The sequence below is a fragment of the Passer domesticus genome, chromosome 8 (genome assembly GCF_036417665.1).
Source record: "Passer domesticus isolate bPasDom1 chromosome 8, bPasDom1.hap1, whole genome shotgun sequence".
In the NCBI taxonomy this organism is placed as follows: domain Eukaryota; kingdom Metazoa; phylum Chordata; class Aves; order Passeriformes; family Passeridae; genus Passer; species Passer domesticus.
Genome location: NC_087481.1, coordinates 3725262 through 3737366, shown reverse-complemented (window position 1 = coordinate 3737366; position 12105 = coordinate 3725262). Strand labels below are relative to the sequence as shown.

Here is a 12105-nt window from a genome sequence, read left to right as displayed (position 1 = left end):
CATTTTCATCTTCTAGATCATTTTCAAGATGTCCTTGGGGGTGTTGGAATGATGATCACACAGCTCTCCACTTCTGGCTGCAGGCTCTGCAGATTGTTTCTCTGCATTCAGTCAGGCTTGCATTCCCTAAGAGTTCTTGGTAGCCTGTCATGTTTTCTTAGGGTAGAACAGTAACAATGAAAACCTTACCAATGGCACAACTGCCCAGCCCACAAGGAAAAGAAAAGAACAAGCTGTCAAATTCTTCAAATATTTGTCCTGCTTTGCTGCAAGTGTTGTGCTGCACACACAGTGTGGAAAGCTGCAGTTGGTGGCACACCTTGTGACAGAAGCTGCACCTCGTTCACCAGAAAAGGTTCTTGGAAAAAGCAAACAGGACTGAGGAGAAGATTCTGGAAAAACTGAAAGAGCTTTTAAGAAATTAAATGAAAATTGAAACAATTCAAGACGTTTTTCTCTATTTATTTTTATGCTCCCCTTTTCCATCTTGCACTAGTTGTCCATCCCATTAATTCCAAACAGATCTCACCGCTAAGATCCACGAGTTGGCAAGTTTTAGACATTTTAAGATACCATGACCTGCACACACTTTGGCTTCCCCTGTTTTTCTTGGAAAGCAATGTTGGAGAGGTAAGTGCAGTGTTTGTGTCAGGTACAAATTCTGCAATCAGGGAACACGCTCTGAGAGTGTTTGACCCTCAGCAGGGACAATGCACAGCAGTGACCGAGGGGATTCCTGAGCCACTGTGCAGGAGTCCAGACTCTGGCTCTTGGCTGAACTCGGCAAAGTTCCCGTGTTTGGACAGGCTCAGGGGCTGCCCTCGGGGAACGTGGGGCTCGGGGCGGGGGCGAGCGGGCAACGGACAAACGGACACGGGGACACACGGCCCCGGAGCTTCAGTTGCAGCAGCGGCAGCAGCAGCAGTAGCAGCGGCAGCGGCAGCAGCAGCGGCAGCAGCAGCAGCTAGAGAAAAAACTTTAGATTCCGTTCTCCTCTCCCTCTCCCTCCCCGCTGTCCCGTACCTCTCCCGCTCTCCCTTTCCCGGTCTCCCCTCCTCTCCCCGCCTCCCTCTCCCCGTGCCCGGCCGGGCCATGCCCCCGGCCCGCCCCCGGCCCCGGGCGGGGCTGCCCCGTGCCCGCCCCCGGCCGTCCCACCGAGGTCTGGTCCCAGCCCGGCTCTGGCCGTGCTGGCGCTGGCGCTGCTGGGCGGGGTTCAGTGCCTGGGGCGGCATCGCCGGCTTTTGGCTCCGCCTGGCCCGGCACCGGCCCCAGCCCCGACCCCGACCCCGGCCCCGGCCCCGACCCCGGCCCCGACCCCGGCCCCGACCCCGACCCCGACCCCGGCCCCGGCCCCGGCTCCTCCCGGGGCCCGCGGAGGACACACGCGGCGCAGCCACTCCCGCCGCCTCCGCTGCGGCTTGCCCGGCCCGAGCTCCGCCGCTCGGCAGCGCAGCCCCCGGCCCCGCGGCTCCCGGGTCGCGTTCCAAAGAGCGAACGCCGGGGCATGGCCGGGCCGGGGCGGGTGAGGGGCGCTCGGGGGCCGTTGCTGGCCCCGGGCCGAGCGCTGACAGCCGCGTCCCGCCCGCAGGGAAGGCGCAGGAGGCCCTGCAGGAGCGCTACCGCCTGGGTTCCCTGCTGGGGCGCGGCGGATTCGGCAGCGTCTTCTCAGCAACGCGGCTCTCGGACGGCGCCCCGGTGAGCGGCGGGGCCGGCGGTGGGAAGGGGAGGAGGGGGCGCAGGAGGAGGAGTATGGGGCTGGGCAGGGCGGGCGTTGAGCTGAGCCCGCTGCTCCCCTTGGCTTGCAGGTGGCCATCAAAAGCGTGCCTCGGAACCGCATCTGGCATTGGAGCGAGCTGGTGAGTGAGCCGGGACAGCGGGAGAAGCTGGGCCGTGCCGGGCGGGGATGAGCCGAGCCCCGGCAGGGTGGGAGCCGCCAGGACATCCCGAGGGAGAGCGGGCATGGGGCCAGCGCAGGGCGCAGAGCATCCCGGGCTGGCTGAGGGGTTGCCCAGCCCTGGCCCAGCATCGGCCCACACTGACGGCACCGTGCTCCTCCTGCAGCCCGACGGCACCAGCGCTCCCCTGGAGGTTGTGCTGCTGGACAAGGTGTCCACAGGCTTTCCCGGTGTCGTCCAGCTGCTGGAGTGGCTTGAGCTGCCCAGCGACATTGTGATGGTGCTGGAGCGGCCAGAGCAGTCTCAGGACCTCCTGCATTTCATTCAAGCACGGGGGTTCCTGCGCGAGGAGGTGGCGCGGCAGCTGTTCCGCCAGGTGCTGGAGGCCGTGCGGCACTGCACCAGCTGCGGGGTCCTGCACTGCGACATCAAACCAGAGAACATCCTGGTTGACCTGGCCACCGGGCAGGCCAAATTGATTGACTTTGGCTGTGGCACCTACCTGCAAGAGACAGCCTACACTCACTTTGCAGGTGAGCCTACACAGGACTGTGCTCCTGCTCCTGGCATCTCACGGCCCAGCATCTCACAGCCCAAGCTGGGTGTGGCAGCGGGGATTCTCCCTTTTGCTGCCACTCAGGGGACTGAATCTGCAGCTGAGTTGCTTTAGAGCAGGGCTGGGTGGGGAGCCATCTTCCAGCCCTGCTGGCAGCCTTTGCCCACCACTGTGCCCAGGACTGGGGCTGGGCTGGGGCAGCCAGCCTGACAAAAACAGTCGTGGGTGAGGGTAGCAGAGAGGGAGGTCAGAACCTGTGCCCCAGCTGGTTTGGTGTGCAGGCAAGAGGAAGGGCTTGGACTGCTCCACTTGCCCTGTTTGTCTTGCCTTTATAATATGTTTGGGTCAATGCCGGCAGGGAGAATGAGGGCATGGTTTTTCCCCAGCACGCAGTGGGTATTTCCTTTGCATGTCATGGTCAGGCCTAGCCAGGGCTTCCACTGTCCCCTTCCCACACCAGTGGCTTCTTTTGCAATCCCAAGTTTGTACACCAGTCCCAGATGCTGGTAATAGGACAGTGGTCACCCTGTGTGCCACTGATGCAGCCCCCACACGCCCAGGGATGCTGGGGCCAGGCTCTGGGAGCTGCAGCATCCCCCTGCTGAACTCCATCTGTATTCCACAGGAACACCATCATACAGCCCCCCGGAATGGACCCGCTTTGGCTGGTACCATGGCGAGCCAGCTACCATCTGGTCCCTGGGCATCCTGCTGCACGAGATGGTCTGTGGGAAGATGCCTTTCAGGAGGGGCTGGAACTTCAGCTGGGGCCAGCTCTCGCTGCCACAACGGCTCTCTCCAGGTGAATCCTCTTCTCTGGGCACAGGGGGAATACCAGTGCTGGGAGACAGCAGCGGGCTCGGGAGCATCCCGCTCTGGCAGCTGCTGAGGAGGTGGCACATGTCCTGCTCTCCCCCAAAACCAAGAATTGATGGGAAAGTTCAGGCCCAGCTCTGAGCGCATCCAGCATGGCCTGGGCATGGGAATAGTGGGGCAAAGCAGACAGGAGCCTTCTCCAGCTGACGGGCAGTTTCTGGTTTCTCTCCCCAGAGTGCCAAAATCTGATTGGGTGGTGTTTATCCATGCACCCCTTGGCCAGACCCTCATTAGAAGAGGTGTTCTGTCATCCTTGGATGCAGGATATTCATCTGCCCTAGAAGAAGGGAGAGAGCCACAGGCACACTGTGCTGCAGGGCCCTGGTAAGTTACAGCTGCACACATGCCTTGGCAATGAGAAGCAAAGAAAGCCAGCCCGTGTCACTGCACCAGGGTCATGGGATGGGAACATGCAGCCCTTGTGCTGGAGCTGAGCTGCTCTGCCCAGCCCTGGTGGCTGCCATCCAAGCAGGTTTTGCTTGTCCTGGTTCCCTGACAGCTGGGGCCCTGGGCAGAGCCCTGACAGCCTGGTCTCACCCCAGGGAAGGAGAAGGAGCCCCCAGAGAAGCTGTACCGGGTGGGGCTGCTGCTGCAGGAGACAGCGAGGATGCCATCAAGGATGACATGAAGGATGACAACCTCTTCCTCAACCTGGCCACCAGCAGTTGAAGGTGATGCACTTTGATTCTGTCACCTTCTTCAAAGCCAAACTCCACAGGGAATTTGCAGATGAGTCCACACCTGGGGAAATGCTCCCAGATTTGGGCATTGCCCAGCCTGGCTGGGAAGCAAAGGTTCCCCTTTTGCTGAGGCAGATGCAGCTGATCCTTCAGTCGGCTGCCCAGCTGCTTTTGGCAGGGCTGGGGGCATGGGCTGGGGTGTGTACGAAATGGGAGTGGGCTCCTGGTCCTGCCAACAGCCCCCAGCACCCACCGTGCTCCAGGCTGGGGCTGGGGCTGGGGCAGCCAGACCGACACAAACAAACCCCCGTGGTGGGAGCAGAGGTGGGACTCCCAAATCTGTGCACAGGTGCTTTGCTGTGCAGGCAAGGAAGGGCTTGGGCAGCTCCACTGCCCTTGTTTGCTTTGGGATCACGGTTATTGTGGGGGACAGTGCAGGGGGAAGGGAGAAAACCTGGGCTTTGTTCACACATGGCTGGGTTTTTCCCTGGCTTGCAGGGCTTGGGCCTTCCTCAATCCCCTCACAGAGATATGATTTTTACCTTTGTTCTTTTTTTTCCCTTTTTGTCTGTAATCTATTTTCAACAATTTGTTGTTTGTTTTTCTAGAGGAAGCATTCTGGTTGGTCCAGTCTGGATCGGGAAGTTCTTGGGAGCAGCTGCGGCGTGGATGGGCCGTGCCCTTGGAGCAGGCTGAGGACATCGTTTGGGACCAGCTTTTCTTCCAGCCATGGATGGCATGAGGTGGGTCCCCGTCTGCTTGGCAGGGTGGGATCAGAGCTTTTGGGAGATGGCAGCGAGCACAGGAGCATCCTGCTCTGGGCAGCTGCTGAGCAGGTGGATGTGCCAAGGCTGGCTGCAGGCTGGGCACATGTCCTGCCCTCCTGCCCTGCTCCCAAAGGCAGCACTGATGGGCAGCTCTGGGCACTGCTCTGGGCACTGCCAGCATGGCCTGGGCACCACGGGCAGCTGGGACAAGGGGACAGGAGCCCTCAGCTGACGGGCAGTTTCTGCTTTCTCTCCTTGCAGCCGGGCTCTGCGGATGCTGAGGCTGCTCTGGACTCTGCCAGGGCTCTGCTGGAGCTCAGCACCGGGCCGGAATCAGCCAAAGAAGAAATGGTGTCACCTGCAGCACAGGCTTGCTTGAGCATTTTGACAACGCAGCTCAAGTTTGCAGAGTGTACACCTCCAGAGGAAAACAAGACATCCCCCAAAAATTAAAATTGTTCAATATCTTCTGAAATGAAATCAATCTGGGATGACTCCAAATGACATTTTTCACCATGCTCAAGATGTAGCTCAGCCCTTCTCTGAACAGTTCTCTCCCCCACCTGCCTTTTACTTCTCAAATGCTCCCTTTTTTTCCCCCCAGTGAATTCCCAGCCCGTTGCTGTCTCCATCACTCTGTTGCCTTCCTTGTTGCCCCTGACCACAAGGAAGGCCAAGCCCCAGGTTTAGGGACTCATGCTGTCACTGGCTGAGGAGCAGCAATGTCTCAGAGGTCCAGTGGCATTTTGGTGTCATTCAGAGCCACTCTCCAGCCCTCAGCTCTCCTAACTGCTGATTTCCCACTCCCTTTTCCTGGTCCTTGCAGCAGGATGAGCTCTGTGAATCCCTTTGAGCCTCCCCACACTTCCCAACCAATGCACCCACCTCAGTGAGGCTGAAGCTGAAGCTTCTCTGTCTCCTCTGGCACACCAGTCCAGTCCCCTGTGTGGGGAGCCCCAGCCCCAGAGCACAGCACACAGCAGTGCAGTCCGTGCTGGAGCAGCTGCCCTGCAGCCCTGGCTTGGCTGTTTGTGGCAGCTGAATGCTCCCTGTTTCCAGCTGTCCCTGCAGGATGGCCCCAGGGCAGAGCCCAGCCGGGCTCCCACTGCAGCCCCTGGAGCTTGGGGCAGACAGTGCTCCCAGAGCTGAGGTTCATGGGGAGCACCCGGAGCTGTGCCTCGCACTCAGTGTTGGCAAGTGTTGTGTTCTCATCTCCTGCAGCCTGAGGGGAAAACAACCTGTGCTGCCAGGCCAGCACTGCCCCTCTGGACAGGGACAAGGCTGAAGGGCTTTCCCATTCCAGAGGAGCTGGTACTGAGCCTTGGCAGGGCCCAGCCCAGCTTTGCCTGGGGCAGAGGGAGAACAAGGGGCAGCTCCCTCCCAGCCCAGCCCAGGGACCCCTCCAGCCCCGGGGCTTGGGGCACTGTCAGCACCTGCTGCTCCTGCTGGCCCTGACAGCAACACCCAAACTGGGGCTGATCCCGAGGGAGCAGCAGCAGGGCCTGGATCTGATCCCTGACTCTGGGGCAGGCCTGGACAAATGACCCCACAGCAGCAGCAGCAGCAGCAGCAGCAGCAGCAGCAGCAGCAGCACATGGAGCTGGCTTTCAGCACAGCCCCTGCCACTCTTCCCTCCTGTGTGCAGCGGTGTCACAGCAGCCTGAGGCACCTGGGAGCCCCCAGTGCCAGCAGGGACTTGAGATGACAGCCCTGGGCTCCTGGAGATTGTGCAAGGAACAGAGCTGACGACTCCCTGTCCATGAGGAGCTTCCAGATGGAAAAGGCTGCTGTGCCCAAGCAGCTCCAAGGCCACAGCAAGGAGGGTCTCGACCACTGGATCTGTGCCAGTCCCACAGTCCTGGGCAGCAGCCACTGAGCCCTGGGGGAAGAGAGGGCACAGCAAGAGGGACAAAAGCAGGCAAGGTCAGAGACTGGAGAGAGCCAGACCTGGGACAGGAACAGCAGCTTCACTGCACTCTTGGAGAAAGCTCCTGGCTGGTTCAAAGTGCTGAAAGGCATGAAGGACAGAGAGGAGGCCATACCAAACAATGCTCCTGTTTCCATACCCTCCCCTCTCTGTGTCCCAGAAGGAATTGGATGAAATGTGTTCTTCTCTCCGAGTTGTCTCGTTCAGCATGAGCAGCTTAGCACCAGCAGCTGAAGGAGCTGAAGCCTCAGGCCACAAGAGCTGAGCAAGAGGGGACTTTCTGAGCAAATGAGTGCTGCTAACATGGACCTAGCTGAATTCAGCAGATAGAATCATGGAATCACAGCATCCTTTCTGTTGGAAAAGACCTCTGAGCTCACCCAGTCGAGCTGGTCACACAGCAGTGCCAAACCCAGCAGTAAACCACGTCCCTGAGGTGCCAAGGCCTGGACAACAGCCCTGAGTGAGGCCTGAACAGCAGGCCCTGAGCTAAAGGTGGCCTCTGGATGAACCTTCCAACCAAAGGTTATCTTTGCATCTGCTCACTGATGAAATATGCATGGTCATTAGCACTGTGATAGATGTAGCCACTCCTTAGTGACAAATGTATTGACCTTTCTGTATTTAGAAGCCAGACAAGGCCATGAAATCTGACATCTGGCCTTGTTTGGGGCTGAAGGATCAAAGTCACCTCCCTTGGCTCCTCCTTGAGCCCTGGCCAGGCTTTGGGAGGAACCCAAGAGGAGGATGAAACCAGATGTTCCCACACTAGAAGTGCTGTCAGTTTGTTCATTCAGCACTGTCAGAGCTGGGCCCTCTCACAGCGAGGTTGGAGCCTCACGTGTGGCTGGAGGCACCTGCAGGAATTCCCAGTGTCCAGGAGTGGCTCTGCAGCCCTTGGCTGGGACAGCTTCCCCCAGCTGCTGTGTGGATCTGGGGGATGGTGAAGTCTGAGGGTAAATGATGCTGGATCTTTCTTAATTACTGCTGCAATCTTTGGTGGTGATGGTTGGGTGCATTGCTGAGCTGCTCCTTTTGTGATTCTTTGCTGCTTTGAGCTGCAGTAAATGACACTGATTCCTTCAGCTGGAGACTGTGTCTTTGGTGCTGACCCTGCCCACTGGTAAAACAAAACTGGCACAGTCTGGCCAGATCACAGCAAAATGTCTCTTGTTAAATGTAAATGTGAGGAATCAGTGCCATCAGAAATTCCCAGATGGGAAGCCCTTCCCTGGAGTTGGCTGGCTCTGGAGTGGGCTGAGGTCGGGGCACCGTGTGAGCAGTGGGGCATTTGGTTAAAAGAAGCTGAACCCCTGGATGTCTTAAAATGCATCAAAAAATTGCATATGGAATAAGGAAAGGAACTTGTGGGCTTGGGCAGATGAGGATGGATTTTGTTAACAGCACATTGAAAACAGCACCAACAAAAGGAAAATTGTTGTTGGAATACTCCCACATAGAACAACAGCAGAAGATTTTAATCTTGAGCTCAGATTCATTTGTGCAAGTGATACTAGTAACACTAATAGTAATACTAATAGTAATACTAATACTAGTAATAAATATAACACAAAAATTTATATTTATATCTGTATAATTAAAAATGGATACTGTGAAATAAGGCTGACACTCGTAATATGTCCGCTTTGGTTGCTCACTGTAACACTAAATACCCTACAGAAAATGACTAGCCAAGACCCAGCTGTCAGTGGTAAACTTTGCGAGATAAAGGAGGAAGGGATGAATCTGGCTATTTTTATAGGATTTGCTGATACTGTGATGGGGAATCCTTTGTCTGTTAGTGTGAAAAATACAATTATTAAGTCTGCTGGGTTTTTCATATCCCAGACAATCCACAAGCTGCAGGATTGGTTGAATGGGTGTAGGGGTTATTAAAAGAGCAGTTGAACAAATGAGGAGATGGGAACCTGTCCCCATGGAGAACCCATCTCCCAGATGTGCTCCATGCCCTTAACAGTGGCCCACCGGGGAAATGGAAACCCCGTGGCTGTGCACAGCTGCACCCAATTTGCAACTACAACCAGGGGCATTGAGGCTTGGACTGCCAGGGAAATTGTTCTGGGTGTGATGGCCCCTGGCAGGGCCAGCCCAGAGGCTGCAGGGCTGGACCTTCATGCCTTGGAATTAATTAGCATAAATCAGAAGCAAATGAGAGTTATAAATACCAAAACAGTAATTCAGATTCCTCCAGGACACTTTGGTTTGATAACTGCTCACTGGAGCTTGGCCTTGAAAAGTGTTCATGTGATGGGAGGAGGAACTAATGCAGATTTATCAAGGAAAAATTAAAGGAATTGTGTTAAAAACAGTGAACAAAATTGGATTATTCAACTACAGAGTAGCACTATTACTGATATTGTCAGTTTTTAAAACAATTGGAAAAAAGGACATCCACCTCAAATCACTGCTGTTAGTAAAGATAAAGGGTTTGGATGCATCAGTCCTAATTATGGAGCCAGAGTGTAGCTCCAGAGGCCAAAAAGCCCTCCTGAGGCAATTGAAGGAACAGCTCCTGGGAAAGACAGCACTGTTTGAATCCTGAAACCTGGGCAGGAACAATGGGAATGTGTCCCTGCATCCAAGTGTTCTGTGTGAGAAAAAGGAAATATTACAGGAGATTGTTTTAGGCACCCTGCCAGACCAAATCTCCTTGTTTGCCCCAATGGCCCCAGCGGAAAATGCTCTGATCCACAGGGCTCCCTGTGAACGCTGCTGTGACACCGAGGGACTTGCACACAAATTCCATCCAGGATTCTGGGTGCCCTCAGGGACTGGGACCCGGCCCCCTTCCAGCCAAAGGGGAAAGGGCCCCATCAAGCCTTGTTAGCCACAGACACCGTGCTAAAGCTGAACAGCAAAGGACTTGGGGGCATTATTCTGGAATTAACACAGTGCCAGCTCCATGAACGACAGAATTATTGTTCCTAACCCAAATGAGACTGAGGAAAAAGAATGAGTAACCTTGTCACTGAAGTACTGCTGATGTCTGTAAGTTGTGTCTTGAGAGTCAGCCAGAATCTTTGTTTGCCACGAACACCTCTAGTGTTTCACCAAGGATTAGTCATTAAATTCTTATGAGAATGTAAAGATCAAAGTAGCCAAAATACTCAATGTAACCAATTTCTGGAAATGTTCTCAACTGATGTTGGGAGGAATGGGGTTCCCTTGGAGGGCCCAGGGAGGAGCCCTGGATCCATCAGCAGCCCACAGTGGGAAATGGGAAATCAGACCTTTGGTACTGGGAATGGGAGCTGCTGGGTGTGTGGAGACTGCCCATAAACAGCTTCCTAAAGGATGGTTTGGGTCCTGTTTCCGGGCAATGCTGATGCCTCCCTTGAGAGTCCTTCAGCAACAACCACAAGGAAGAGTTGGGGCCAAGAGAACATTTTCCACCCAAGGAGTGCCTTTGTTCTCAGAAAACCAGATTCTGGCTCCCCCTGTGCCTCATGTGCGCTGCCCTGTCCTGTGGACATTACAGAAAAGATATAAATTGATTATTAGAAAAAATAGCAAATGATCCTGTTAAAATATCCAATAGTACATCCCAGGAGCTCCAACAAACACAAATGGGGCTCTACAGAACCACACAGCCTGGGATTATCTGCTTGCTGGCCAGGGAGGAACCTGGGCTCTCATGGGACAGGAATGTTGCACTGCTATCTGATGGGTTTGAAGACCAACAGTCAGGAATCACCTTGACAGAAAAGGCAGTAGAAGAGTGGCAGCAAGAAGAAAATGATTTTTGGTGGCCTTGGCTTCATGACTGCCAAATTGGAGGATGCTGTGTAATGAATTTGTGGCAGTCACTGTCATCATTGCAGTGTGAGCACTTGGTGTGTTATGATTTCATGTTAGAGTTGTTGTGACACTGTGCTAGAAATGGAGTACTGAGACTTCTCTAAAAAGAGACACAGTCTCAAGAAAAAAGGGGCATTTGACAAAACAACAGAGAATAGCAACTAATTAGGGCTGTTTTAAAAGGAATGTGAATTATAGCTCTGAGTAACGAACAGCACTTAAATGAAGATCAAGAGGCAACGCCTTTATGACTAATACCTAAATCTAAACTGTGTTATTGAAAGAATTGTTATGAATTGTAGTTCATCTGCAGGTTAAAGGACCAATTGAAGTCCTGAGGCCTCAGCACCAGGTCCTGACAGAGGCCTGAACAACAGACCCTGGGCCAAAGCTGAGCTCTGGATACACATTCTAACCAAAGGTTATATTTGTATCTACTCATTAATGAATCACTATGAGGAATACGATCTCTGTATGTGTTCATTGGTGAAATGTAGATTTACTTTTCTGTATTTAAAAATCAGAGAAGGCCCCCTTGGTTCGGGGCTGAAGGATGAAAGTCACCTCCCTTGGTTCCTCCTTGGGCCCTGGCCAGGCTTTGGGAGGAACCCAAGAGGAGGATGAAACCAGATGTTCCTGCACTGGAAGTGCTGTCAGTTTGTTCATTCAGCACTGTCAGAGCTGGGCCCTCTCACAGCGAGGTTGGAGCCTCACGTGTGGCTGGAGGCACCTGCAGGAATTCCCAGTGTCCAGGAGTGGCTCTGCAGCCCTTGGCTGTGACAGCTTCCCCCAGCTGCTGTGAGGGTCTGGGGGATGGTAAAGCCTGAGGGGAACAGGTTCTGCATCTTTCTTAATCTCTGCTGCAATCTTTGGTGGTGATGATTGGCTGCATTGCTGAGCTGCTCCTTTTGTAATTATTTTCTAATAATTATGTGTTTTACTTTTGTAATTTTTGCAGATTTACCTTATATAAATGACGCAATATCTTCAGTTGGAGTCTGTGTCTTTGGTGCTGACCCTGCCCACTGGCAAAATTGACCCTGTGGGCTCCATAGAACCAAGGGGCCCTTGTGACACTGCAGGGCCTCCTGTGACCAGGGGACTATGGTGACCCTGTGGGGCTTCATGGAACCAAGGATCCATTGTGACACTCTGGGACATCATGGAACCATGGAGCTCATTCTGACACTGTGGGGACTCGTGGCGACAAGGGTCCATTATTTTCCTCTCCTTGGCACTGCCCAGTTCAGCCTTTCCCTGCCCCAGCCCAGCAGAGCAGCAGAGTCAGGTCTGGCCCTGCAGCAGGAACTGGAGGCACTGGAGGTCAGGGACAGCCACTCTGGGTCTGCAATGCTCAGCAGACGCTCAGCTCGGGCAGCTCCTGCAGCCCCAGGGCCAGCCCCGCTGCCCAGCCCAGCAGCAGAGTTGGCCTCGGGGCTCCTCAGGCAGCTGCTGCTGGCCCAGGGACAGGGCAGCCTCTTGCCAGGGCTCCTCTGCACACCCACGGGCTCCTGCTCTGCTCCTGGCCCATGCCAGCTGCCCCCAGAGCCTGTCCCAGGGGAACACATCTGTGCTGGCCCCAGCA

The 12105-nt window shown here is 55.0% G+C and overlaps 2 protein-coding genes and 1 long non-coding RNA gene across 3 annotated transcripts in view; 1 reads left to right on the top strand and 2 right to left on the bottom strand.

Moving 5' to 3' along the window:
* LOC135306120 (zinc finger protein 420-like) overlaps positions 1–12105 on the bottom strand; it is a 111474-nt gene that overhangs the window by 23976 nt on the left and 75393 nt on the right. The gene's annotated exons all lie outside the window — the stretch shown is intronic.
* LOC135305950 (serine/threonine-protein kinase pim-1-like) lies at positions 1505–3189 on the top strand (the record flags this gene model as incomplete). The annotated part of the gene is made up of 5 exons (XM_064429527.1): positions 1505–1522; positions 1594–1695; positions 1806–1856; positions 2062–2428; positions 3077–3189. Coding segments are annotated over exons 1-5 (651 nt in total), but the record flags the coding sequence as incomplete, so codon positions are not given.
* LOC135305782 (uncharacterized) lies at positions 8425–11613 on the bottom strand. The gene is made up of 2 exons (XR_010366767.1): positions 11485–11613; positions 8425–10185 (listed from the first exon to the last, which is right to left on the bottom strand). It is a non-coding gene; the product is annotated as an uncharacterized LOC135305782 (long non-coding RNA).